The 27,749-nt window shown below is 37.6% G+C and overlaps 1 protein-coding gene across 9 annotated transcripts in view; it reads left to right on the forward strand.

The window, feature by feature from the left end:
* The window catches only part of FRYL (FRY like transcription coactivator), a 142,903-nt gene that overhangs the window by 26,173 nt on the left and 88,981 nt on the right, over nt 1–27,749 (forward strand). For all 9 annotated transcript variants that reach the window (XR_015744167.1, XM_087936611.1, XM_087936610.1 and 6 more), the window contains exons 2-4: nt 22,613–22,812; nt 25,969–26,022; nt 27,309–27,448. Coding sequence is in view for 8 of the 9 variants with exons in the window: in XM_087936606.1 (XP_087792732.1) it covers nt 22,613–22,812; nt 25,969–26,022; nt 27,309–27,448 (394 nt within the window). In the remaining variant the exon portion in view is untranslated. The remainder of the gene's footprint in view (nt 1–22,612; nt 22,813–25,968; nt 26,023–27,308; nt 27,449–27,749) is intronic.

Below are 27,749 nucleotides of genomic sequence, written 5' to 3' on the forward strand. Positions count from 1 at the left end.
GGAATGTATTTTTAACCTATTTGTATGTATTTTATTTTTACTTTTTATGCTTTGTTAACTACCCAGAGTTATTTGATTAAGATGTGCATATATTTTTTAAAAATAAATATTTTATAACTTTCAAAACTACCTTAGTACAAAAAAGTGAAAGTCAACTGAAGAAATTACTGAAGTAACTATAAGAAAAAAATTCCATTTGTATTACTGTCAATTATTTTGGGGAAGAAAGAACAATTTACTAAAGCAGTGAGAGCTATAGTAGAAGGAAGAAGTTGGCAAATATAATCCCCGTTTTCTTATTCTAAGGTGCTTGCAGAATTTAACCTGAAACATATTTCTCATAAGTTTTGGGAACAAACAAGGTGAACTTGAGGTATTATTAGTACATGAAGGCAAATGTTATAGTTGCCATTACTGAAACTTGGTGGGATGAAACTTATGACTGGAATGTACTCATGGAAGGATACAAACTATTCAGAAGAAACAGACCTAACAAAAGAGGAGGTAGAGCTGCATTATATATAAAAGATCACCATTGGCCATGAGATTTTGTTTGATTGATTGATTGATTGATTTCTATAGCCCCTTAGCAAATGACTAAAACATATATTACTATTTTTAAAAAGTAAAGAAAAATATTCAAAACAATCGTAGTAAAAACAGTAGAAAACATTAAAACATTTAATTCAAAGTACACACAAGAGCAAGATATTTGGCCATTAACATTATAGTCAGGAAATGGAGCCCTTGGCACATGTGACTCCCAAGACTTCGGAGCCTAATCTCCGAAGGAAGGATGTTCCATTGAGCAGGGGCCGCTGCAGAAAAAGCTCACCACCTAGTTCCCGCCAAACAACATTCTTTGACTGATGGGATCTGCAGCATGCCTGTTCTATTTTACCTTGTTGGATGGGTAGAGACTCTGGAAAAAAAAAGGTGGTTCATCAGATACTCAGTTTTCACGTCATGTAAGGTTTTATTGGTAACCCCTAGCACCTTGAATTGTACCCAGAAACACAGTGATAACCAGCGTAAGTCACGCAGGATTGGTGTTACGTTTGTCATATATCTGATATTGGTTACTAGTCAGATGGCTGCATTCTGCACCAGTTGAAGTTTCCAAATGGTCTTCAAGGGCAGCCCAACGTAGAGCATATAATAGTCTAATTTGGTGGTTACAAGGGCTTGAGTTACTATGAGCAGGGCACAACAGACATACCACCCCGAAGGTGTGCAGAGGCCCTCCTGGCCACAACTGCCACCAGGTCTTCGAACAGGAGCCACAAGTCTAGGAGGTTGTGTACTGTTTGGGGCAGTGCCACCCCATCCCGAACAAAAAAAGGAAGATCCTTGTCTCTGGGGAGGGCCAAATACCCACAGCCATTTCGTCTTGCTAGGGTTGAGTCACAGTCCGTTTTGCCCCATCCAGATTGCATTTTGATGTCTTCATGTGAGCTTTTCATACCTTGGTGGGGCAAAACATTTGAATGGAATGCAAGGATGAAAGGGTTTAACTAAAAGAATTAGCCAGATCCCAGGTGGCAGGAATATTGAAATCCAGGCATTTGAGCATGTAGGAAACTATCTTTTTAAATTTTTTTCAAGCATTGTTCAGAGCTATTCTGGAAAGCAGGCCAGGGAACATTGAATTGAAATGAAGTAGATTTTAAATCAAAATATTTTCAAATATGTAGAGTTCCACAGTGGAACAGGCTACGTTGATTCTCTTTTGCTTGAGGCATCCAAGCAAAATCTGGATGGCCATCTGTTGGGGAGGCTTTAGTGGGGGATTCCCATACTGGGCTTGACTAGGTGGTTCTCATTTCCAATTTTTATATTTTATGTCTATGATTACCAAAAGAATAGCTTCTGAACGGTTGCTGGTCTCAGAGGGGAAGCAACCTATTCACTGGTGGAGCCAGTAGCAAGCTTCTGTAGGACATGATACCTCAGGGAGAGGAAGGGTAATATTTTCATCTGGGAAAATAACATGGACATAAAGTCTTAACACCCTCCCCACCATTTCAGTGTCGCATTGCTGTAGATTAACCATGACGCAAATGGCTGTGTTTAATATGTATGTATTGTTAGTGTTAATCTGAAAAATCTTTTAGTTTGGTTCTAAGTGCCTGCTGCACATTTGTGAAAAGAATAATGATTTGTGCAGAGCTCTTTTAGCTTTTTTCTGAATATCTTTGAGCCTTGGTGAGTTTAGAATCAACAAAAATTTTGAAAAAGTGGATTTCTTTTTTCACTTTTTGAATCTTATAATGGATATTCTGATTTTCAGGCTGAAATATATGTATGGTGGCATAGCAAAACTGCAGGTGGCAATCTTAAGCAATAAAGTGAACTAAAGGTTTTTAAGGTTTATGTAGGAGGTAATCTTCCTGGTTGGGTTGAGCAGTTGAGATAAAAAGCATAAAGTATTCTAATTGCTTGGTTGAAAATTAATCCTGTATTTTAACTGTTTAAATGCTGCCAAACTCTTGAGTCATTACAATTTGTCCAATTCAGTTTGCATTATTGCTAGCCAGAAACTATGCAAACTTATGAAACATAGATTTATTGTAGTCTACAATCCTGCTTTTTAGAATAGTAGACAGAAGCTGAATCCTCTTTAAATTATCTGCTTATTTCTATTTTCGTATCCTCATAATGCAATGAAATGTTCCTAAGGCACACAGTCATAAACTGCTGAATTACTAGTGAAATGTTGCTAGAAGATGGGGACCTGAGACAGGTAACAAATAAAATTGAACACAGAATCTTTTGTAAGAATGTTTTAAGTGTGAGAATGTAGTTATTGGTTCTATATGTGAATGGAGTACTCATAAGCATGAAAATACTACCTTAAAATTTTGAATATTTCATTTATATTTATTGAAATAGTGGGGGAAAAGTAAGCATGATTGAATGTAGGTTAGCAACAATGAAAAAAATAACGTTTTTGACAAATTTATCTTTGGGACATAATAAATTTCAGCTCACTGGAAGTTACCACAGATTTTGTAACTAAGTAAAGGTATAAAGTTCAAGATCTTAACTTGAATGGACTAGTTGCTTTATTGCAGGAAGAAGTTATTCTGCAAGATCTACCTATGAATCAAGCTCTATGTACAAATCAACCCCAGGTTTAAATCATAAGCTTCTTTGTTTATTTAGATGTTAACAGGTTTCTTAGCTGTAGTCATATTTTAATAATCAATTAAAAATATATGAATACAATAAAATATCCAATATTTTTAATTGAAAAATAAATTCAGGCAACAGTAAAACAATTCATAGAAATTCCAAAATAATTCATTTTTAAAAATTGCAGAGAGCCAATAACGTAGAGAAGAATCTGATTTCAGCACAAGGTTGTTCCATAACCCAGTAATGGGGAATTCAAGACACTTTCTGTTAAGAAGAGCCAGTTGAGCAGATCAAATATGCTGAAGAGGATAATTCTGCGGGTATTTGAGCATCAAGCCACAAAGGGCTTTTTGTAAGTCAAAACCAGCATTTTAAATTGCACCTGGAAGCTGATAGGGAGGAGCCAATGCAGATCACTGCCATGCAGATCACATGTTCTTTTTCATGGCAACAGATGGAATGGCTATTCTTTTCCATTCTTGAATACTGTAGATATCAGGCCCTGAGTACATAATAGCCCTGTTTGGACTAAGAATCATGAGTTTTGCCTCATCAGCTTCAGTTTTTTACAATATCTAGCTAGCTTTTAATTATTATTTTTTTACATCTACAAAAACAAAATTTATAGCGATAGTTTCAACTCCTCTAAAATAGAAAAATAGTTGTACCTAATTGCAATTGTGTATTTTGGTTTATAAGAATGAAATATTGAATAGGGATATAATATAAAAGTATTGCAACCTGATAAATGAATATTGTTTATAAATTAATTAATAGATTATATTATTGTTATAGATAAATTATAAATGTCTATATATTTGTGTTCTCGATGCATTTTTCTTTCACATAGATATGTAAAAGAATTATAATGATTGAGAATTGTCTTCAAAACTGAGATAGCAATGTGCAAAAAAGCTCAAAGCAGTACATATTTTTAAAGACAATAAATCAGGAAACGCCTTGAGGATTTTTCCATGGCAGTAATCTATTTGGTAAATGTATCATTAATTATAAAGTATATTGCAAATATTTTGCATAGAATATTAAGAGAAGCTTTGTTTTAACAATGGGTTGTTCAAGAAAGTAAGCCTTTAAATGAACCAAAATAATTGCTCATGGAAAAAAAAGCCTCTAGACAAAGAAAGTAAACTAGCTATTTAGGTATCTGATTCCCTTTTTATAAATAGCTGTAAAATGGCCTTTTCTGGGGATGAAATCATTTTCCCTCCAGCTATTCTCAGGGTGAAAATTTCCTAAAATTGTCTGGAACAGGAAAGGATTTCTGATGACCTGGAAGAAGAATTTGTTTTGGTGGGATACATTTGAAAGACGGTGGAGAAATTCTGCCTTCCAGTAGATACTCATTGTCTGTTTTGGTTTTGGTAAGGGGGTATATAGTTGAAACTTTCCCACGTTGCAGATGAATTCCAATGCAAGCCATACAAGTAATTGTTACTGGTGTAAGTTGATTGTCTAGGAAAAAGACCTGATTACATCTCCAGTCATGACACTGAAATCTGTTATAGTCACTGAGATTTCTTTCCTTTTCCCTCCATCCCCTTGCATTCATGCTGCCTTAGCTGTGTTAATAGAAACAAGGGAAATCTTATTTTCTACCTTTTAAACTGATACTTAGCTATATCCTGTGTATGTAGCAGAATAAAGAAAGGAAATATAGATGCCATTTCCAGTTGGTGGGTCAACTAAAATGCATAATTGCACCTGTTTTGTTATATCAATATAACTTTCTTTTGATGGGGACAAGTAAGAACGATTGTGTGTGTTGTACAGAAACCAAAAAATCAAGACTAAAATCCAAGTAAATTATATCTACAGCATTTCAGTGATGCACTAATTTAGTCACTTTATCAAAGAAGGCAGTAAGTTTTACCTAGCAAGATCTCTGTTTTTTTAACAAACACATGCTGGTTTCTAGTAATCACCTTGTTCATTCTGAGTGCTTGATTATTTTTCTCCAGGTATTGATGTCAAGCTCATTGGTCTGTTGTTTTGTGGAAGCCATACCCCATACCCCACCCCCCATTTCGCCCTTTTTGAAGACCGGAACCACATCAGCTCTTTTCCAGCCCTCTGGCAGATCTCCTGGACCCTGAAAGATGCAAAGATGGAATTAAGCGGGTCAACTTTTATCCCTGCTTCTTGTCATCTTCCCATCTTTTTCTATTAGTGAAAATTTCCTATTTCCTTGACTTTCTTCTTCTTTGTTTACATATTGAAGGGATTTTGTTGTTGGTATTTTTGGCATTTGTTGCAAATCTTAGTTCATTCTGAGCCTTAGCCTTCCTGACTCAGTCCTTACAGATTTGGGTTATTTGCTGGTATTTTGTTCTAGTTATATGTCCCTCTTTCCATTTTTTAAATACATTTTAACCTTTAATTTGTAGAGAGCTCTTTGTGCAACCATGCTGGATTCAACTGGATTCTTTTGTTTTTGTTCCTCTGTGGTATTGTTTAGTTTGAGCCTTTATTATCTCATTTTTCAGAGCTTCCCAAGAGCCGTGGTGGCACAATAGTTAGAATGCAGTTCTGCAGGCTACTTCTGCTGACTGTCGGCTGCCTGCAGTTTGGCAGCTCAAGTCTCACTGGCTCGAGGTTGACTCAGCCTTCCATCCTTCCGAGGTTGGTAAAACAAGGACCTAGATTGTTGAGACCAATAGGCTGACTCTAAATCATTTAGAGAGGGCTGTAAAGCACTATGGAGTAATATATAAGTCTGTGCTATTGCTATCATGAACTGTTTTTCTCTCTTGGACTTCTATCCAGGGAATCCTTTGTTTTCTTTCTCTTAGTTTGTTGAAGTCAGCTCTCTTACAGTCTAAAACAGTAGTTTGACTTGTGCCTGTATATTTTGTTGAATTCTGGTATGCCATGATCACTCCCCCAAAGTTTATTTATTTATTTGGTTTGTCAATTGCTTACAAGAAAATAGGTATAAGTGAAGACATAGTTATGAATACATGGATACATAGAAGAAAAATAAAAAATAAAAGAAACAATAGGAAGTTGTAGTTCCTACAACTTCCACCCGTTTCAATCTTTTGGTTCCTGTTGGTGTCAATCAAGACCCTCTAGTTTCCTCCTCTACATTTTATATGACAAAGCCGTGAGCAACACGCATCCTCCCAAACAGCATCTGAAACATTGAGAGAACGTTGCTGCGTAGGGCAGAGATGGGGAGATAGGTGGGTGGGGCTAATTGAAGAAGAGGCAGAACTTCCTACTTACTGACTGGTTGCATAGAATTTTGGACATGATAAATGGAAGAATAGTGATTCTAAAGTTGGACTCGCATAATGTGAGAATGTTTTATTTGCAATTTGCAAACAGAGTAGCAATAAGAGCAATTACAGTAAGTTGCCACTTGAAGTTCTCAACAGCAAGGTGACTAAAAGCTTTGGCTCCAGCTGTGTTTCTTTTTCTTTCTTTTTTTGGTCTTTTCTGGGGACCTGTGTGTGTGTGTCATCAAGAAATATGAGTAACCTGAAAGATCTCCCCTTGTGACAAGCATGGGAACTTTATTTTTCTTACTGAAGGTCATCTGCATTCAGCAGCATTTCTACTATAGCTGTGCGTCACTCAGACGCTGAATGGTAATGAAATAGTGATGCTATGGGCCAAAACTCTGTTGGTCTGTGAGCAAAAATGGAATGACTGGTAGACAAGATACACCAACAGAATTACTGCTGCAGCAGCTCTGAAACATGATGTTGAGCCTACAAGACTCTGTGCTTTTTGAAATTAATATTAAATCCCTACTAAAGTTATGGAACAGCAGTTGTAAGTATATTATCTTGGATGAGGCATCCACATCACGAGAGTTCCCTGCATGCTGATTTTTGAATGTTAAGTTGTTGAAAGATTGACTGTTGTGAGAGGCAAATGGGAGATATAGTTAAATATTAACAATTGCAGAATAGTCGTCTTTTTTTAAAAAAAAAACCCTGCAATTTCTGTATATATTTCTGTGTTTTTAAAAAAGTGGCAGTTTCTTTTAAAGGGAAGTGACAGTTTAAATCCCAGGCTCTGCAGGGTCAAATGCTATTCCATAGTTCAGCTCAGGACAAAATATGCTTTGTAGCAAAACCAGCTGCTTAATGTATTCCATAGCAAATGTACTATTTTTAAATGTTAAAATGTATATAGTTATATAATTGATGTTAATGTTTTCCAAAGAACAGTTATATCCCAATTCTTGTGATGCATTTGTCTAAATCAAGCAATGGAAGGAGGAGAAATCTTGACCTTAATAACCCCATTGGCTTTGAGGAGCATAGATACCCTAGAAAAAATAGGGAAAAAAACTCCAGAAAAGAAAGTAGAAGGCACCATCCGTTCTAGTCAGCATCTAAATAGATTTACACTCACTAAACCAAAATAGTCATAGAAAAAAAGCAGCACTGTCAGAACTCGGTTTTGATTTTCTGATTTGCCTCTAAGTTGCCCATGATTCCCTTGAGGGGTTTCAACGCATCATTAGAGAGCCCCTGTTCTAATTTATCTTAAATGCTCTTCGTATCACAAATTCATTTCATTCAATATTTGAATCTAATGTTTAATACTGATGGTATAACTTGTAGATTGCCAGCTGCTAGGAAAGCTATTTATAACGGTCTTTGCTTAAAAGTAATTTTAATACGAACTTTTCTATGTAAACCCACAGTTCTTTACTATGGCTTATAGCTGAGAGGGAACAAAGGCCAAGGATGTGGGTTTTTCTGTGCAGTGACTAGATTTTGATATAATCCAAAATAAAGAGTTACAACCATGCACTATCCTTTTTATTTTTTTGCATAGAGTTTTGATTAACAGGAGCACTAACAGTTTAATATTTAGTATTTAGGATAAGAATATTTGCCAATCCTTAATATAAATTGGTCTCGAGGAGGGTTGAATAGATAATAGTGTCCACTCTATTGGGTCTGCTGTTAAAAAGAATAATTGCTGTTTTAATTGCTGTTTTCTCAAAAAGGAAGGCGTTTGGATAGTTTTCGTGCCAGAGCTAGATTAATGAACACCTTGCATTATTGTATTCTAAACCTCTAATTTTAAATTTAAAAAAAAAAACAGTTGATAATTGATTATGCATTGAACTTAAAAATTTATACATTAAACTAAGGTATTTTTCCCCCTGTATTCTGTTTACCATATACAAAATATTAGTTTTGTCTTGTTATTGGAGAACTATAATTATAAGCAGTCATACTATTTATTGAAGCTTTTTTTTCTAAGAAATATCACTGACCAGTGTGACATGAAATGAGACATTATTTAATTTTAGCTTTAATTTTAACTTTACCTTTATTATCTTTTACTTTATTATCAGTCTTTCAAAAATATATCGGTAATTTTTGTTATGTTGAAAATGTAAAGGCACTATATAAATTTATACAAATTCTATGATTATACATGCTGAAATGGCTGAAGATAGAAACTCAGTAGCATTGTTCCATCACATTTTTTTTTTAAAAAAAGTTTGCTTAGCTGGCAGAACGTTGTAGCAAGGTTAGGCTAGGGTTTGATTGTAGTTGCACTTTTTTCTTTCACTTATAACAATAGAGTGGGATTCATAAGGCCTAGATTCAGGATGCTGTGTCTCTGCCAACAATTCTTTTTGCAGCCAGTCGGGAACATTCTGTTAAACTAAGCTGAATGTCGAGGCTCTTTAGCAGTTAAGCTAGCCCTTTATTTCATTCATAAAATTGAAAGAGATTGGCATCTTACTCATTTTTATTGTAACATTATCAGAAATGAAATCCTGGTCAGAATTTTTGTACCAGCCTTTGCTTGATGTTGATATGAACCATGTATCAGCATTAAATTGGTGCATCCTGGGCTTGATTCGTTGCTGACTCCTGGGAGTAATGTGATACTGCACTTGTGCAAAACAGGATGCGCCCAGGCTGAAAAGCCAATATCTGTAAAGCACAAGAAAACCTGATATTTGCAATGGATAATCAGAATAGTAATTATCAGATAATCAGTGGAAATGGAGAGAGAAAGCAAATGGATGGTCCAAACAACATTAACAAGTAAGGAGATAGAAAAACACTACGGCAGAGAAAACGTGCTTTTTGTCGGAACAGTAGGCCAATCTAGGAAAATTTGTGTCGTCCTCAGAACAGCATCCATTTGGCAGCTCCCTAGGTTTCCCAACCAAATTTGACTTTCATAAGCAAATATTCCTATAGAATATAGGAATGTTTTTTGGTGAATAGGCTGAAGATACAAGACTGGTTGTAATTTTAACTGTGTGAAGCAAATAATACCAAATTCAAGTTCAAAATGTTCAGTGTTTGGTTTTGCTGAGCTGCAGCTTTTCCTTGGGATGGTTCAGCGGAACTCCCAAAGCACAATTGTCTTCATTTCAGGTTCAAGTCAAAATATACTTCCAGTTTCACTCAAAGTTAAGGTGAAAATTGGGCATGGTACAGACTAGTTCTTTCTCTTGCGTGTATTTTTCTTTTACTCAGAATTGTCTTTCTGTGTCACCCTTGGTGAGGCTTCTTCACTAAGTGCCCTTGCTAATTGCCATACATTTTAGGCAGTTAAAGAATAATTAAGATTGGCCTTTCCATGTGTAGAATGCACCCATATACCCCCTTATTGTCAGTTATCTGAATCTTGCATCTTCTTCCAAAATATCAGGCATTTTCTAAAACTTCTAAAAATATTTTGACTGCACATTTTTATGATGCCATTTGAACAGATACAGTATATTCTACTATACTATAATTGGTCACATTTTATCTTGAAATTTCATTTGTTATAAGCTATTTTTGAAAATTAAAGAGGTATTTTCTAACCTGATACTTTATGAATCCCTAAAACTTATAGAAACATTGACGCCTGAATATCCTTTTATGAGCAGCAAAGTTTTAGTTCCTTTGCATGCATTACATTTTCTCTCCATTGCAGTCAACATAATGAGTCATTAACAGGCTTCGTTTAATAAACCGGTACAAAAACTTATGCTTGCTGTTCATGCAGATACACGGTTTATTTTCTGTTTGTTTTAAAGTGTTACTGTAACAAGTCCCTCAATGCTAAGGGTGTTGCCATGCCAAATGACCACTGTCTTGGCGCCTGTTCCCAACTATGAGGTAATCTTGTATTGTTTCCAAGTTGATTATTTTCTTTCTAAAATTGCTCTTTTTGCTTTACTGGAGGGAACCTTGTCCTGAGAAGTCTGTGGTGCATTTTCCACCTGCACCTTCACATTAGGCACAACACAGCTCAACACTACAGAAAGAAAATTTAGCCTTATCTCTTTAGGAATGGATTTGCAACAGAAATTTCACCACGTGAGACATACCTGATAAGCCTTTTTAATAGCAGACAAGCCATATATGGGGACTGCTCGTTTTATAACCATTTGTTCAGCAGCCGTTTGAAGTTATAGCAGTGCCGAACAGATTGTACTTATCCCAGGCCCCCAGAATTACAGCGACAGCAGCACCTCGATGGTCATGTGATCAAAATTCAGCTGCTTGCTAGCCCGCCCGCACTTAGGATCTCTGAGGACTTAGAGGTTGGGCAACTCCCCTATCACTCATCTCCCACTTCCCACCTTCTCTTTTGGCTTCTCCTGCACTCTGCAGTCCCAGCCACCCCCGGCTTTGCTGCTAATCTTTTGTCTTCTTGCTCACGCTGCTGACCAAGCACACCTGGCCCGACCCCCTCGTGAAGCAGGTGCTGACTGAGCCAGGTTTTCTTGCTGAGGTGACCGTGCCCTTTACACAAATGGTGCATGGCCTTCTCCTAAGGTTTTGGAAGGCTTCTGAGGTGGAGTGGAAGATGTTCGGGACAGTTGGGATTGGAGCTACTCGGCCAGGCTGCGGCTTCTTGGGTAGCATGTCAAAAAATCATGCTAGCTTTGGGCAAGTGCAGCGAGTAGCAGGCTAAGTGTCCTGCCCTAGGGAAAGCACACAGAGAGGTAACTACAAAATTTTGACTAAATGGTAAAATAAACGAGCAGCGCGCCCCCCCCCCCACAAAAAAAATAGTCAGTACAAACACACAGGCCCACCAGTAGAGAAACAAGTCTCCCGAAGTTAGCACATTTCCTTTAAAAAGTTCCAATCCAAAATGCTGGACCGAAGAATGGTCAGGCAACACCCAAGAGTCAAAACTTTGTAGAAGATTTACCAGCCAGTCCAGATCCAGAACCGAGGTCGGATGGCTTGCAGGTGCAACAAAGGTGCATTGAGTAGGGACGGTTATTGGCCAATCAGAGGCTGTCATAAAACAGAAGCAAGCTCCAACGTTTCTCGTTTGGAAGGGAGAGGCTCTTTCCTTACAAGAAGCTCCTTTGTTCTACTCATCCACCCCACGTGGGAAGTCCTTGCGCTGGGAAGGGATGGCAGCTCAACTTCTTTATCTTTAGAGACTGGTGACTGGCTGTGCATGCTGTTTAACTGGACAGCCCCACCTCCTCTGCTTGCACCTGCTCATGCAGTAGTTCATCCAGTAATTCTGGAAGTGACTCTTCATGGTTGGCCCCTTCCTCTGAACGACAGTAGGGGACAGGATGGCAAGAAGGGCAGAGCTGGAGGAGAATTGCTGGTTGGGAGAATGGAAGAGAGGCGCAGTCGCTTACCTTTGAAGAATTGAGGCTTGGGAAGGAATGGCTTGAATTGGGCTGGGTCCTCAGCTAATGACTGGTGAGTTTCAGTTAACAATAGCAATGCCATTGTATTTTATAACTGCATCATTTAGTGACAGAAATTTAGTCCCCTTTGCTATTGTAACTTGATTACCTGTATATATTTTGTTGAATATAGAAATCAAAACCAGTATATATGTGTCATTCTTGGGGTTTAAATTCTAGGCCTTCTTCTTCCTTGTCTTGAGAATAAGAGGTACTCGTTCAGTGTTTATATATTGTTTCTACCTGACCTAAGAAACACTGGTCCCCAATTTACGTGGATCAGTTATTATGTCATTTCACAATTTATTAGAATATAACATTGATCTAGTCATACAGCAGGAATAGTTAGATTTAGAAATTTCTGATAATGATTAATTTGATCACAGGACTTGGATCCCAATTTAAATATAGTTGTTGAACAAATTAAAATTTTATATATTATACTGCTACAAGCAACTACAAAACAATGAGGACATGCAGCCTGCCCAGCCCTTAAAATAACAGCAAACATCCTAACTCGTTGCCAGATACCATCATCACCACTGCCACTGCTATCGTAATATTTACAGATAGCTTGTTTGAAAGTAAAACAATTACAGGAATTTATTGAATTGTAGCCTTATTGTTCTTTCTGATAAACATCATTATCAGATCTCTTTTAGACTTGCTTTTTGAATTAACTGTTTCCTAAGTTATTGAAGAGAACACTATTCATCACATGCCCAAAGTCAAAATTGAATGAAATGCATTACGGCTTAGCCTAATGTATGAAGCTATTCTCAAACCATTCTTTGATTAACAGCTGGGAAATAATCTGTGGATGACACTAATTTTTTATTGAACTGTATTGCATATTAAATATTATATGACATATGGATTAGAGTTCAAAATAATGTACAGTGAGTTGTAGATATATTAAATAATTGTGTCTACATATAACTAAACTACCTAACTGCCCTGCCCTAAAGACAGGCTGTAAATCAAAATTGCAGATGTAAAAAGCAAAGAAGAGATTAGGTCTAGAAAAAAAGAAATGTATATTAAACATCTTATGTTCAGGTTATTTAAGAGTATCTTATCAAATTCCGAACAGAGAAATGTGACATTAAAGTGAAATACGCTTACAGTAAATTGAAGGGGAGAACTTGAAAGTCTATGAAAACTATAAAACCAAAGAAGAGAAAAAGATATAAGAAAAATGATAGCACATATTAGATCATCTCTCATAATGGCTTTTTAGAATTTTTTTCAATAGTGTCTTTCATTACTGGTTACCGTTACTGTTTTTGCCATTCTGGCATCTACAAAATGCAGGATTTTGTGTTGTTGCTTGATCTTCGCATTATTTTAGTGGCTAATCATATTTACCAAATGCTCATTAACTTATAGTCAAAATCATCTAGGATCTTGGCAGTATTTCCCGGTGTTGCTGTAATTGATAAAAATTTGGAGAAAGGCCAGGTTAGTTTGTATGCTGTCTCAAATGCATACAGAAATTATTTCTATTTTAACTCAGCAATGTACATGTATCTACTTACCTATCTATAACTATATCTCAAAGATACTTGTGTTGTATAAATGTTCATGGGAAATTTTGTCTATTTTGCTTTTTCATTTCCTGCCCTATATATATTAAATGTCCTTAAAAAAGTGTAAGCATTTTTTTTTCAACAAAACTAAGCATATTTACTTACTGCCTGACGCTTGACTTTGTTTCATTCTTGGTCTCCTTGAGTTTTTTTTTTTTTTTACACAATAAAAAGGCAGATTCATGCCCTTAGGAATACTGCTTGTTCCTTAGTCATTGTTACAGTGCCAAAACAAAAATAAAGCAAGCTTGATGATCAAGTGTTTTCCTAGTTCTTTATGCATTTATATAGGCACACAGGATATATATGTATGTATATATACCATGTATAACATATATTTTATGTGTCTGCACGTGTGTAGATGTATATATCCTTGTGATAAATACAAATGATGTATAGTAAAAATTGACATTAATTGTAACTGGTAAATGTCTAAATTTTATATATATATAGAACAGACTCCCTCTGATACCTCCAGCTCAAACACACCCCAACCAGGTACCCAGATGAAACCTAGCTTCCTAATAATGATAGCCATCCATTTACTTGGAGCCAAGCTGCACTAAAAGCCTCCAATACAGCAAACACAATGTTGCCAGCCAATAAAGACAAAAAAAGCCACAAAACAGACAGAAGATATTAGAAACACCAATCAAGCAGAACACAGCAAACTCCAAGACCAATAAACACAGACCAAGACTCCCAACCAATCAGGATGAAGAAAAAACCATTTTAACACAGCAGTAGGCTAGCACCAAATTTAAAACAGAAGTGGCTGTGAAAGCCTGACTCACAGACAAACACAATATAGAAGCCTGATGATGGCAGATGAGATTCTGCTGAAATGTTGCTACAACTTTAAAAGCACAACTATAATGACATGGGAAAATACCCGAACAAAGCTGAATACCATACATATAAATACCCGTGAAAACTTAAGAAAACACATGTGTGTGTGTGTATACACACACATACATACACATACATACATACACACACACACACACACACACACACAGAGTTGATTGAATATAACAATATTTCAGTTGTACTTTTTTGTGTTTTACAATTTATATTTTTATTTATTATAAGCCAGTTTTGAGTATTGTATGACCAAAAAGGAAGGATACAAATTTAAAACATAAATGACATAAAACCACAGATATATAATTTGAGTTAAACATATCAATTGCCATTGCAGAGTCATTCTTTGCACGTTATTTATTCTGGACATCCAATATATGATTATTGAAGCAACACAGGTTCTTTTAACGTAACATTTTTTTTTGCTTGTAAACACTAAACTGATAAACAAGACTTCTGGGCCAGCCTTTCAACTGGCTAAGCGTCCCTGAATAATACAGGCTGAGAGAATTTCGATACCACATAACCTGATCTTTCAAGAATAGGGCAATTCAATTTAAGATTAATTCCAAAATCATATCCAGTGCAAATAGTTCCTTAATGAAGATCTGTTCTATCTAAACCTCATCCTATTGTAACTTGTAGGCCACTGCTCAAGAGTGCTGTTCTTCTCTGAGAAAAGAGGTAGAAGCGAATATCTCCTGGAGAATGATGATTATGACAACTCGGAATCAGACAACTCAGAACACAGTCAAAGTTGTTGTGGGGAAAATAGGAGGAGGAAGATGTTTTGGATATATTTGTCAACTTGGGTTATTTGTAAAAGTAGTAAAGGTGACATACAAAATTAATTAATTAATTTTTCCAAATGTAGCATTTTCTTCTATTTGATCAAGGTAATGTACAGGTAGTCCTTGATTTAGTAATGGAGTCTGCCTATTATAGTAGCAAATTGTGACAGTTGTAAAGTGGGTCAGTTACATCACCAATCCAGTTTCACAATCTTTCTACTAGCAAAACCATCTTAAAATGAGGTGATTGTGGGTCACTGAAAATGGCACTAAATATGGTCCGGTTGCTGAGTGCCCCAAGTACAATAATGTAACTGGGGAGAGTACGATGTTGGAACTTTGAATCCATGTCATAAATAGCCCCCAGGTAGGTCCATTAGAACTTTGAACAGTCACTAAATGACCAGTTGGAAGTTGAGAACTATCTGTATATAATTGTTTTTCTAATGGATTTCAGTGTTTTTTTCTTGGCTAGTTCTGAATGATGAGGCTTTAAAGATTTGCTTATAGATATGGGAAGATCAGAGTTTTATTGCATTTCAGAGAAAATGGTAAGCTATTAAAATTAAGAAGAGATAAAGAGAAGAAATTGGAACATCATTCGAAGGGATTAAAGATTATAATTTTCAATATGTTGTTTTTGGTAGCTCCTAATAGAATTTTTCTTGATTACGTTTGAATGGCACACAACTATGTAGTGTGTACCTGTATTTAGTTAGAATATTTTACTTAAACTACATGATTTCTCTACTTGTAATTCTATGTTCTATTTCTCTAAATTTATAACCATTTACAATATATAGCAATAGCACTTTGACTTATACTGCTTTACAGCCCTCTCTAAGCAGTATACAGAGTCAGCCTATTGCCCCCAACCAATCTGGGCCCTCATTTTACCTACCTCGGAAGGATGGAAGACTGAGTGAACCTTGAGCCTGGTCACCAAACTCTTGGCAGTGGATCGAATCAGCCTGTTATACTACATTGTTATACTACACTGTGCCACCATGGCTCCTCTATTTATAATTCATTTTAAATACCTTAAATTTAAGTAATAAACTATTAATTACACTACCTCTGAAGTATTTATGCTTGCAAATAATGAATGATACTTTTGGGTTATTTTGGAATTACTTTCTCTTACTTTTTTTTTTTTTTTGCGCATCATCTTTTTTTCATGGTTCTTTTCTGGCCAGGAGACCAAGTTAGTCTTTTCACTCCTTGCCCCAGCAGCTTTCAAGCAACTTTTCTTTGATTGCTTTTGCTACTAAGCTGGCCTGTGTTGCTGTTCTGTACTGTATGATACTGAAATAAAATTTACTTTATTTTTGACCCTGTAGTTTCATGGGAGCATGGCATTGCTATCGCAGTTGCTCGATTGGAACTGTTGCTACATCTTCTGCTTTGGGCTGTTGCTGGGTTGAGGTTGCTCTGTTGCTATGGCCTGTCAGCTGGTCACTGGAGGAGTTGCATGGATTCTCTGTTGCCGGGTAGGCATTCTGGAGGAAGCTTTGTTTCGTTGCCTCCAAATTTCATCACGGTCAAGACATGGTCAACAGCTGGAGCAGAAAATTGGATGGTTTGGCTACAAAAACTTGATCAGCATAGCTATTGATTATGTTTGTATAGCAGACTCTTAACTTTTGATGGGAAATTACAAATATTGAGATTGTCTACATTTTCCAGATGGAGGTGGCAAGCTTTGCTGAGAAGAATTAAATTTTGTTCATAGTACATCTTAGTTAACCAAGAGGGATGGCAATCTCTATTGTGTCTTGCTGTTATGCATTGTACTAGGCTTACTTGGGAAGCAGAATTTAGAACAAAGGGCTTGCCTTTTGATAATAATGGATTGTTTTGCGCAGAGGTAGTCCGTAGTTCCTTTTGGATGTTCTTGTCACACTTTTATTCAGGGGTTTGGTACTGTGCTCTTATTCTGAACAACAGGCATATTTAGTCTACAGCTCCTGCTGATGTTTTTCACTACAGTATATTTCCACATCCATCATTTGGTGACTAGTTTGATTCCAAGATATGAGGTCATTACTGTATAACAGAGTGCCTAAGAATATCACATGGAATTTTGAAATAACCTTCTCCAGTTTTAGAATTGTGCTAGGAAATCTTATTTCCGTTTGCTAAAAGAGCCAATTAGATTGGGAACCATAGTGTCAATTTCTATTCAAAATACATTTTTTTAAAATTCTATTTGATAGTCTGATGCCGGTACCAGTACTTGAGGGGCTGTCACAAAGGAGACTTGTTCTTTAGGGCACCAGAAGGCAGGATAAGAAGTAATGGGTGGAAACTTATCTAAGGGAGATCCAATCTAGGAGAAATTTTCTGACCACAAGAGCAGTTAATCAATGGAATAGCTTGACTCCTGGGGTTGTGGGTGTTCCATTGCTGAAGGAAAAGCTAGACAACCATTTGACTGGGATGGTATAAAGCTCCTGCTTGAGCAGATGGTAGGACTAGAAGAGGGGTGTCAAACTCAGTTTTATTGAGTTGATCAGCATTGTGGTTGTCCTCCATGGGCCAGGGAGGGCGTGGCCTGACTGGGTGTGGCCAGGGGGCATGGCCGGCTTGACATAGCTCACATGGGTGGTGCCTGTGGGTTTGGGTGGGATTGGAGAGGGAATCCAGGAGTCTCTGATGGGTGGGGTGGGAGATGGGAGGCCCGTCCCGCAGGAGGAGATGAGGCGAGGCAGTGGGCAGGGCAGCTACAGCCAAAAACCCGTCGCTTGCCCTCTTTTGTGTGCGGGGGAAGGGAAGGATAGTTTCCAGCTGTAGTCACAGCCTGCTGGCCCTTCAGCTGGTGCACACTATTACTCCACAGCCCACTGCCAGCACCAGGCTGGCCGTCCAAGCAGAGGCAATAGAAAGGAATGTGATGTGGACCACTGGACACCCTTACTCTATTCCACTGTCTGTTTTTGGCTTGCTGTTGGAGAGCAAGTCACTGCTGGTCATCTTCTCCTCAGCCCCCTCACTTGGCCTGTGCGTGGAGTGTGTTCCCCTCACGCACCCGACTGCAGCGGCAGGCACATGAAACGGGTGCTCCCCCAGCAGTCCCTGCAGGAAGTGGGGGAGAGCGCGGCATTTTTCCCACCTTCTATCAGACCCAACACGTGGTGCCCGGCTGGGCTTCCCTGATGCATGGCGCAGGGCAGGGTAGGAAGCAGTGCCCATCCCAAGCACCGGTTTGGTTAGCGCCCTGCCAACTCACCTGCTCGTGCAGAGGGTAGCTCCACTATCCCTGAGCCGTGCCGAGCGGGGAATTTGGCTGCAATCCTCAGGTTGGAACGGAAATACAGGGGAGGGGCTGCCTTCAGTCCAGGGAAGGGACTGCAGCCTTGGGGACTCCGTCTGAAGGAGCTGCGTCAGTCAGGCAGCATCCCGAAAATGCTCTGGAGTTGCTGCCTCGCGGGGCAGGGCGAGGCTCGGCTTTCCTTGCAGAGTGTCTCCGGTGAAGGAATCCCCGGGGGTCTCTATTCTTGGCAGCTCCTGGGTGGCAACTCCGCCACCACTTGGCAGACCCACCTAGCCCGAAGGAGGCAAAGCGGCCAGCTAGAAAGGCCGAGTAGAAGTGGTAAAAGCACTTGCTCCTTGGACTGTAGAGGGTTCGGTGAAGCATGATGTGTCCAGGTTTGTTGCCTCTAGCAAAACCAGGTCTCTTACCTATGTGTTTTTGAAAGTTACTGATTTTATGATTAAAAAAGACTTTCTGCATTTCATTTTAAAGATTTGAAGCATGGGCATCTATGAAAGACATATATTCTGGGTGAAACCAGGCTTAATAGCAGTAACTATGATAGAGGTCTTGGAGTCTTAGTGGAAAGCCAGATAAATATGAGCCAGCAGTGTGCAATGGCAGCCCCCAAAAGCAAATGCACTCCTATGTTGCATTAACAGAGGGATACGATCACGATCAAGTGAGGCACTAATACCACTCTCTAAAGCCTTTAGTAAAGCCACACCTAGAGTACTGCATCCAATTTTGATTACCACACTATAAAAAAAATATTGAGCAGTGGTGGGATTCAAATTTGTTTATTACAGGTTCTGTGGGCATGGCTTGGTGGGCGTAGCAGAGGAAGGATACTGTAAAATCTCCAGTCAGGAGTGGTATTTGCCCGTTCTCCAAACTACTCAAAATTTCCACTACCGGTTCTCCAGAACTGGTCAGAAACTGCTGAATACCATTTGTGATGTTGAGACTCTAGGAAAAGTACAGAGAAGAGCAACCAGGATGATTAGGGGCCTGGAGACTAAAACATATGAAGAACGGTTACAGGAACTGGGCATGGCTAGCCTAGTGAAGAGAAGGACCAGGGAAGACAGGATAGCAGTCTTCCAATATTTGAGAGGCTGCTACAGAGAGGAGGAAGGGGGTCAAGCTGTTTTCCAAGGCACCTGAAGGCCAGACAAGGAATAATGGATGGAAACTGAACAAGGAGAGATTCAGCCTGGAAATAAGGAGAACTTTTCTGACAGTGAGAACAATCATCCAATGGAACAGAAGTTGCCTTTGGAGATTGTGGGAGCTTCATCACTGGAGGTTTTCAAGAAGAGATTGGACTGCCATTTGTCAGAAATGGTGTAGGGTCTCCTGTTTGGGCAGGGGCGGGGTTGGACTAGATGACCTACAAGGTCCCTTCCAACTCTGTTAATCTTTTAAAACATCCTCATTAAGTAATTACATTGGAGGTGAACATCAGAAATGTTTCTTAAGTTTTATTGATGCAGAAATTATTTATATGAGCCTGTTTGTTTGAACTAACTTCAGTGTGCAGTTATTAAGTCTTCTCTGTTCTTAAAAAAAATTCAGTACAGATCTGCCACAATTACTTGCAAAGCAATGTGGACAGAGCAGCACCTTGTCGGTATTTTGACAGCAAAACAATTTCAGGCACAATTTATATTGAAAAGTCATGTCTAATTCAGCAATTTGCTACCAATGGTGATTTGTAGTCATCAGTTATTGCAGTAGTTGCCATTTTTATCTGGGTTGGCAGATTCTCCTTATTCATCTCTGCTTCTTGGTTCTCATCAAATATATATTGAATAATGCCTACGTTGGCCTATGGAACAGCATCTTGAAAGTTTTGTGCAAAAGGAGTTGAAAATTTTTTAGCTTGTTCTATTTGAAAACATTTTTTTTTTCTTTTAGGGTTAGAGTTAGGGTTTTTCAGTTTGAATGAGTGGATTCATCGTTTCTGTTACTTCACTTATCAGTTGTCACTTACCTGTTCTATCAGAGACAGAAAAATTTCACATCCAGATTTTCTGCCCCAATACAATCTGAATTTTCTTTAGATTGTTTGAATCAAGACAGAAGAATCACAGTAGGCTGCAAAGGAAAAGCAGTTCACCACCATCCTGGATATGAGAAAAGGATGGGGGTTGACTGCTGTCCCTGGCCCCCCTTTTTTTTTTGTGGTCTTAGGATTTCACCTGCAAAATCTAATGCAAAATGCTGACTCACAGTAGGATAGTTTTTGGAACTTTGTTTTATAATAAGGCAGAATAGGATGTAATAGAATCTTGATGGGGCTACAATAACAAAATGTTAACAACCTTGCCAGCGTTTCCCTCTGTGTTCTTTTATGTCATGCCGGATCGAGGGTGTGTGAGTATGTGCATGTACAATATTTTGAATCCTTTCAACTTCCCTCTTTCTCAAGATTTAGATTTCCTTTACTGTCTCTTCTCTATTAATGGCTTTTATGGGCGGAACTGTTTCTCAGGCTTCTCATCGATTGTTGTTTTGTTTTTGTTTCGTTGTTTTGTCCTTTTTGAACAAAAGATATTGGATGTTGACCAGGCAGCAGTGTTTTGGTTTGGCCTACTGTTCATGAGGACAGATATTTTGGGCTTTTGGAGTTTGCTTCTGGAGAAGGAGGACTAACTCACTCAGAGAGGGAAATTATGCAGATCAGCAAAAGACTGACCCCTTTCAGTTTTTCAACCTGCCATCAATTGTTGCTGAGAGTGAGATGGGTGGTCTCTGCTTTTAATAAACAGAAATAAGTTTACTTATCCCTTTGATTTGTTGTACTGGAGAATTTGCCAGAGTTGAACCACTCAATTCTGGGAACCGGGTGGCCATTTGGCTGGTATCTGGGCTTTTGGGGCTGGCAAAATATAATATTAATTTTGAAGGGCCTGCAATTGGCTTCCAATTTAAGGTTCACCTGTAAAACCTTCTTGACTAGACACCTGGTACCTGTAAGTTTGGCTGCTCCAACTGGAATTAAACAGACACAGTGGATTATCTGGGAAGCAATCCCCCCCCCCCCCCCACACACACACTTTGAAGATGTATGGTGGAAATGAAATTGAAAGTGCAGCTTTTCTGATTTGGTGCTGATGCTTTGAATCCCTTCTCCCACAAAGGAAGGCTGACTTATTCATTGATTTTCAGAAAGATGATGAAATGGAGCTATTTCAGAAGGGATTATCTTAAAGAACTCTACCGTATTTATTCCTTTATTTTTGTCTTCTCATTTGTTATTTTTAATTTTCAGAGTTTTATGGCAGTGGTCCTCAACCTTCCTGGCACCAGGGACCAGTTTTGTAGGAGACAATTTTTCCATGGACCAAGGGGTGATGGGGGTGATGGTTTCACACATAATATAAATCCAGTGCATGCAGAGATAAAGCTTTGTTTGCTCACCCACTGCTTGTGCGGCTCAATTCTCAACAGGCCACCCAGCCTGGTACCCCTCCATGGCCCAGAGGTTTTGGGACCCCTGTTTTGTGGCATCTTCTAGCTATGCTGTGTGTGCTTTACCATTTTTGTTATATTCTGTAGCACTGGTGGTTGATTGCAGCGGATATAAGCCAAATAAATTTTTAAAACATTACCGAGACATAATGGCTTACTTTGTTTCTTTGGCTATCATTTCCCAAAGGGGAAAAAATTATTAGTTACATCATAACAGAATTGGAAGGGACTTTGGACACATCTGATCCAACCTCCTGCTCAACCAGGAGACCCTATACCACAGGTGTCAAACTTGCTGCATCACATTGCCATCACGTGGCTTTTTGCAACATTTTCACCATTTGCTGAGCTGGGGTGGGCATGGCCTGCCTGTGATGCATCTGGCCTGTAGGCCACCAGTTTGACACCCCTGCCCTATACCACTCTGGATAAAGGACTGTCCAATCTCTTCTTAAAAATCTCCAATGATGGATCACTGCAATGGTAGAGCAAGAAGTATAGTTAGATAATCTCCAACATATCCTTGATAGATTTTAATTGCTTTTCTGTTTTTACTGATAGCACAATAAGTACTGTAAAGAGAGCACAAACTGCCTATGTTTATCCATGATATCTTTGGTTTAGTTTCACATGGCCCCAATATCTGTCAGTGATGCTTATCCTTCATTATATACATTTTTCTTCTGCTTCAGTTGGAAACCAGCTGAGAAGTTTCTTCTCTCCTAGAGGCCTTCCTTAAATTCTAGCCTTTAAAAATATTTTGTTGTTTGTAAGAAATGCTGATACTTTTGATTTACTTCATTATTAATAATCCATCTTTCTCTTCCTCCAGCATCAGCACAAGCCAGAAGCATTACTAAGCACAGAATTTCTTCCACCATCAGTTCTACTTGGGAAAAGAGAAGCGTCATCATGTCTAATATTACTATTGATCCAGATGTCAAACCTGGTGAATATGTCATCAAGAGCCTCTTTACGGAGTTTGCTATTCAAGCTGAAAAGAAAATTGAAGTTGTAATGGCTGAACCGTTGGTGAGTTGTGTTATGCAGCCTTCTTTCAATTTATGTTTTTCTTAAATTATTTAACCTTACTTTGAAAAGAACAGAAGAGTGAAAAGCTGTAATACGCGATGAAGCACTAGGAAAGGTTAAATTTCCTCTCCTTTCCTTTCTCATTCCAGGTAGCTAATTGCTTGTAAGATCAGAGTTGCAAGGATGTTAACATGTCAATACTTAGTATAGCAAAGAAAGTACTTAGTTTTACAAGTTGTAAAACTTTAAAATAGAACTGTATTAGCCAAGCGCAGACTTATTTTGTATTTGATTAAAATTTCCTTTATTTTAGTAAAAGTTGAGCATATTGTGTGTGTGTATTTTATTTATATATATGTGTGTGTTTTCTTAAGTTTTCGCGGGTACTTACATGTATGGCATTCAGCTTTGTTCAGGTATTTTCCCACGTCATTGTAGTTGTGCTTTTAAAGTTGTACCAACGTTTCGGCAGAATCTCATCTGCCATCATCAGGCTTTTGTATAGTGTTCATCTGTGAGTATTTTTAAAGTTGCACAAGATACATATGTAACTGATTTTGTTCTTAAGTGTTCTTGCCCCTAATTTGTGCATTGATACTCAATTTAGAATTGGAAGGACTGATACCAAAGAACAAGAATACTGAAGGAGACACCAGGACAGCAACAATCTTTTAAGAAAGTATATTAACTAATTGTTCCTGAATTATATTCACAGTGTGGGGGCACCACAACAATTTCCTGCAGTGATCCCCAAGTGATGATAGCAGCCTAGAATTCAACTCATAAAGAAGTCAGATTTGCATGTGTTGTAGCTTTTTACCTCACTTCTCCAACCTTTGAAATGCTCACCATGGTGCTGGATTGATTATTTCACTCCATATTATATCACAATTAATATTTGTCATTACATTCAATTCAGAAGAATGAATTACAAATGAGTAAACGGGTGTATAAAAGAAGATTGAAAGGAATCAACACTGCCTGTTTGCTTACCATGCAAGATCTTTCACTTTGGAGGAAAAAAACATGAACTATTAAATAAAATCAACATTTACTGTCAATGCACAACATGTGTACAATGAAATTGAAAATGTATTAAAGTCAAGGCAAGGATTTTGTCTATTGGAAGAGGAATGCTTGGATAGTTGGGTAGATTATAAAAGAAACATAGGATTTGAGTTTGACCACACTAAGCTGCCTGTTTTAAAAGTTAATTATAAAATAATGATTTAAAAAGTACCTGGAATATGACTTTTCCAAAGGGCAGTGTGCCGAAAGAGGGTCCAAAACAATATTGATGTCAATTGAATTGAAAAAGGGGGCCTTTTGCACATACACATGCAAATCAGCCATTGAACGGTCAAACATAATGGTCAAATCTTTCAAATCACATAGCTTTCATTATTCAGTCTGACCAATTGATTTGGTCAGATTCAAAATGTAGTCCTGAACTGCAGTTTAACAAAGCACAAATCTGTCTAAACATTTCCAGTTCAAAGGGGAATTTCTTATTTCTTAATAATAAATAATTTGTCTTCTCAGCTCCCTGCTTATATTTGAGGCCTTGGTTATGGGCACAATTTAAAAAAAATGAATATTGGGGAGAGCCTATAGAATGTTTTTGTGTGTGTGTGATTAGTTTAATATCTGCTCCTATTATATTGGGGGAAAGAGTTTTTCTAAATAAAACAGTTTTGTAACATCTAGAAGAAGCCTTACAAATGAAAAAGTACCTTTAAACATAGAATATAAGCTAGAGCAGTGGCCCCCAATCTTTTTTGTGCCACGGCCCGGTACCGGCATCACAAAATGATCCGCGGCCTGGTACCGGCATCAGCACGCATGACAAGGCAAGGCGAGCCAAGCGACCGGCCAGCCAGCCATCCCCCACTTCTTCCCGCCACCTTCAACTCCTCCTTTGTACCTTTGTCGATGGGCTTCGCTTCGGGACAGCTTCAGGACGGTCGGTCGCTTGGCTCGCCTTGCCTTGGGTGCTGAAAGAATCCTCTCGCCTTAGTTTTGTTTGAAGCCCCCCCTTCGATGAAACTAAGGCGCGAGGATTCCTTCAGGACCCAAACGCCGCTTTCCAACCAGAAAAGCTCACCCGGAAGCACTTTCTCGTCAAACAAGATGATGGCACCCAGCAAACCGGAGGCCCGGTAGGAAATGTTCCACGGACTGGGACCGGTCCGTGGCCCGGTGGTTGGGGACCCTTGAGCTAGAGTATTTCAGACATGCCACCAGAACTACCATTTCCTCATTTTTGCCTGCATTGGTTATTGATTATTACAGGACTTTTTCAGAGAAATTATCTTTATCATCATAAAATAATTCTTGGAACAAGGAGAGTTAATAACTGCCAGCTAGATATTCTTAATCTCACTTAGTAAAGTATTAGAGGAAGGGACAATACTTTAAATCCAGATACTTTTAGCTGACATGAATTAACTAGATTTAAATGTTGGCAGTCAAGACTATTTTAATAGAAATACATGGTTAATAATTGTTTCTTATAGGCTCTGAGAAGCTTTTAGTAACATTGAATATGTTATTGAATATAAAATTAATACAGTATATCTTGTTGGATCGGTTCTAAAAATTAGTTGAAGTTCTATTTTTTGCTTCAGCAAGAATTTTCTCACTATTTGTGAAAAAAGGCATGAAGTCTTAAAGAGCTATTTGGTGTTTCATACAGTTTTCCTTACATATGTACATGCTAATTTTAACGTTTCCAACCCTAGTTTCCAGTTCTGGTTTTCTAATGAATCATAATATAAATTTTTAATCTGATCAGGACTGTTGCATTACAATTGTATTCATTTGTTATGAAATTTATTTGTATTCTTGGATTAGCTAAATCAATTTAATTATTTATTTTTATTAAATATTCCCTTATACTATGTACTTGACTTTTTTGTTGAAATTTGATGTTATTATATATTTTTTAACTTGTAAAATAAGATGGGTCTATATATAAACATTCTTAGCAACACCCTTAAAGATTTATGTGGTTTGTAATAAATGCATTCAATATAACATAGATTTATGTTTCAAAAATTAAATCTAGAAGAAAAGAAAAGAAGTTTGAATTATTTTATATTGGGCACATGTATAATACTGTACTATATGTAATTCAGTGCCTTATTCCTATTTTAGGAAAAACCCCTGTCTAGATCTCTTCAGAGAGGTGAAGATTTTCAGTTTGATCAGGTTGGTAAAATTTCTTTTCAAAACTTAAAACCCTGTATTTGATAGGGTGTTTAAATAGCAGAGGTCATAGAAATCCACTATGTACATTTCCTAGGGACTGTAAGATTTTGTTGCACAAGTTGGTTAAAATCAGATTTCTGTGATGTTTTATATTTGAAATATTTCACAGTTTTTACTTAGTTTAGGAGCTTTTAGTTGCATCAAAGAAGATATAGTAGTGCTTAAATGTTTGTGGACCTTTTTGAATGTTCAGTATTTTTGCACAAGTATTACCTAAAATGTGATCTGTTCTCCACACAAGTCCTATAACTAGATAAAGAGAACCTAATTAAACACAAGTCGAAAACATTTTACTGATTCATTTGTTTATTGGAGAAAATGATGAAGAGCAGAGAAACTTTCTTATATCTTTTTATATCAAGTCTGTTTTTTATACCACTGGGATTCTATCACTGCCTAAATGTTCCAATAGAAAAATATGTTAACCTATAATTTAGAAGTTGTCAGATTGTGGATTGTGATCCTGCTGGGAGATCATTAGAATTCATGAAAGAAGCCACAGTTTTTAAAAAAAAATTGCCTCAGGTATGAGTAATGAAACTCTGACTTTTATGTGTTCCTATAATTACTTGATAGTTTTCCACGTTTTCTGTTCTTGCTTAACATACAAGCATTCTTTAAATCACATGTAAAGAATTCTACATTATAAATTAGTTTATATAGTTTATAAGACATAAAAATTATTGCTTTTCTGAGACATATTTTTATATCTCTAGCACCCACACAAGTTGTTACAGTAGTATAGCAGTATTGAGAATATCTGTAGAAGGTTACAGGATTGTAAAGTCAGCATGGTTCACTATTTTAAATGTCACAACTTTCAGAATGGAAATGTTTCCGTTGGGGGAAGCACCATAGTGTGTGAATCGCGTTTTTCTACAGTTGCTGCTACACCAATCAAAAAGAAATGTGGAATAAGAAATGAGTTGCTGTTAAAAAAAGAAAAGTTTATTTTTTAAAAATCATGGGATATGTCATACAAATTCATTTATCTGTTAAGAATCACAGTGCAGAGTTTGAGAATACAGATCTAGTATAATTTAGTGCAAAGTTTGGTGTTGAAGTTTGAATAAATACATGTTGAGATTTTTGCTACAACATAAAAATGACAGATGATGCCACGGTGTTATAGCTGCCCTGCACTTTGTACACCCACCCACAAAATATCTACGAGAGAAGGTTCTGGAAAAGATACTGTGTAAACCCTTAATATTTTCTCTTGACAGTTGATAAGCTCTATGAGCTCAGTAGCAGAGCACTGTCTCCCCTCCTTATTACGCACCTTGTTTGACTGGTACAAACGCCAAAATGGAACTGAAGATGAATCTTATGAATACAGGCCTCGGTCCAGCACAAAGTCTAAGGGGTGAGTGCAATACAGTGATAAACACCTGTGGGTAATTGCATCCTCTAATTACATATTCCTTGAATAATTCAACATTTTATAAATGTCAACTTTAACATGGTCTAAACATATTAGGTTTGTCAACCCCAGAATATGGTCTCATATAGATTAGTCTTCAGCTTCACAACTGGATAAATAATAGATAATTCATATAGGTAGTCAAATATTGAAATACAGTTGAATGGAATTAATAAAAGTGATATTATGATGAATGAGGTTAACAACGCAAGACCGGACTGTTCTAGCCTGCAACTTAAAATTG

This window comes from Pseudonaja textilis, chromosome 6, assembly GCF_049901715.1.
Source record: "Pseudonaja textilis isolate UNSWEBS1 chromosome 6, rPseTex1.2, whole genome shotgun sequence".
In the NCBI taxonomy this organism is placed as follows: domain Eukaryota; kingdom Metazoa; phylum Chordata; class Lepidosauria; order Squamata; family Elapidae; genus Pseudonaja; species Pseudonaja textilis.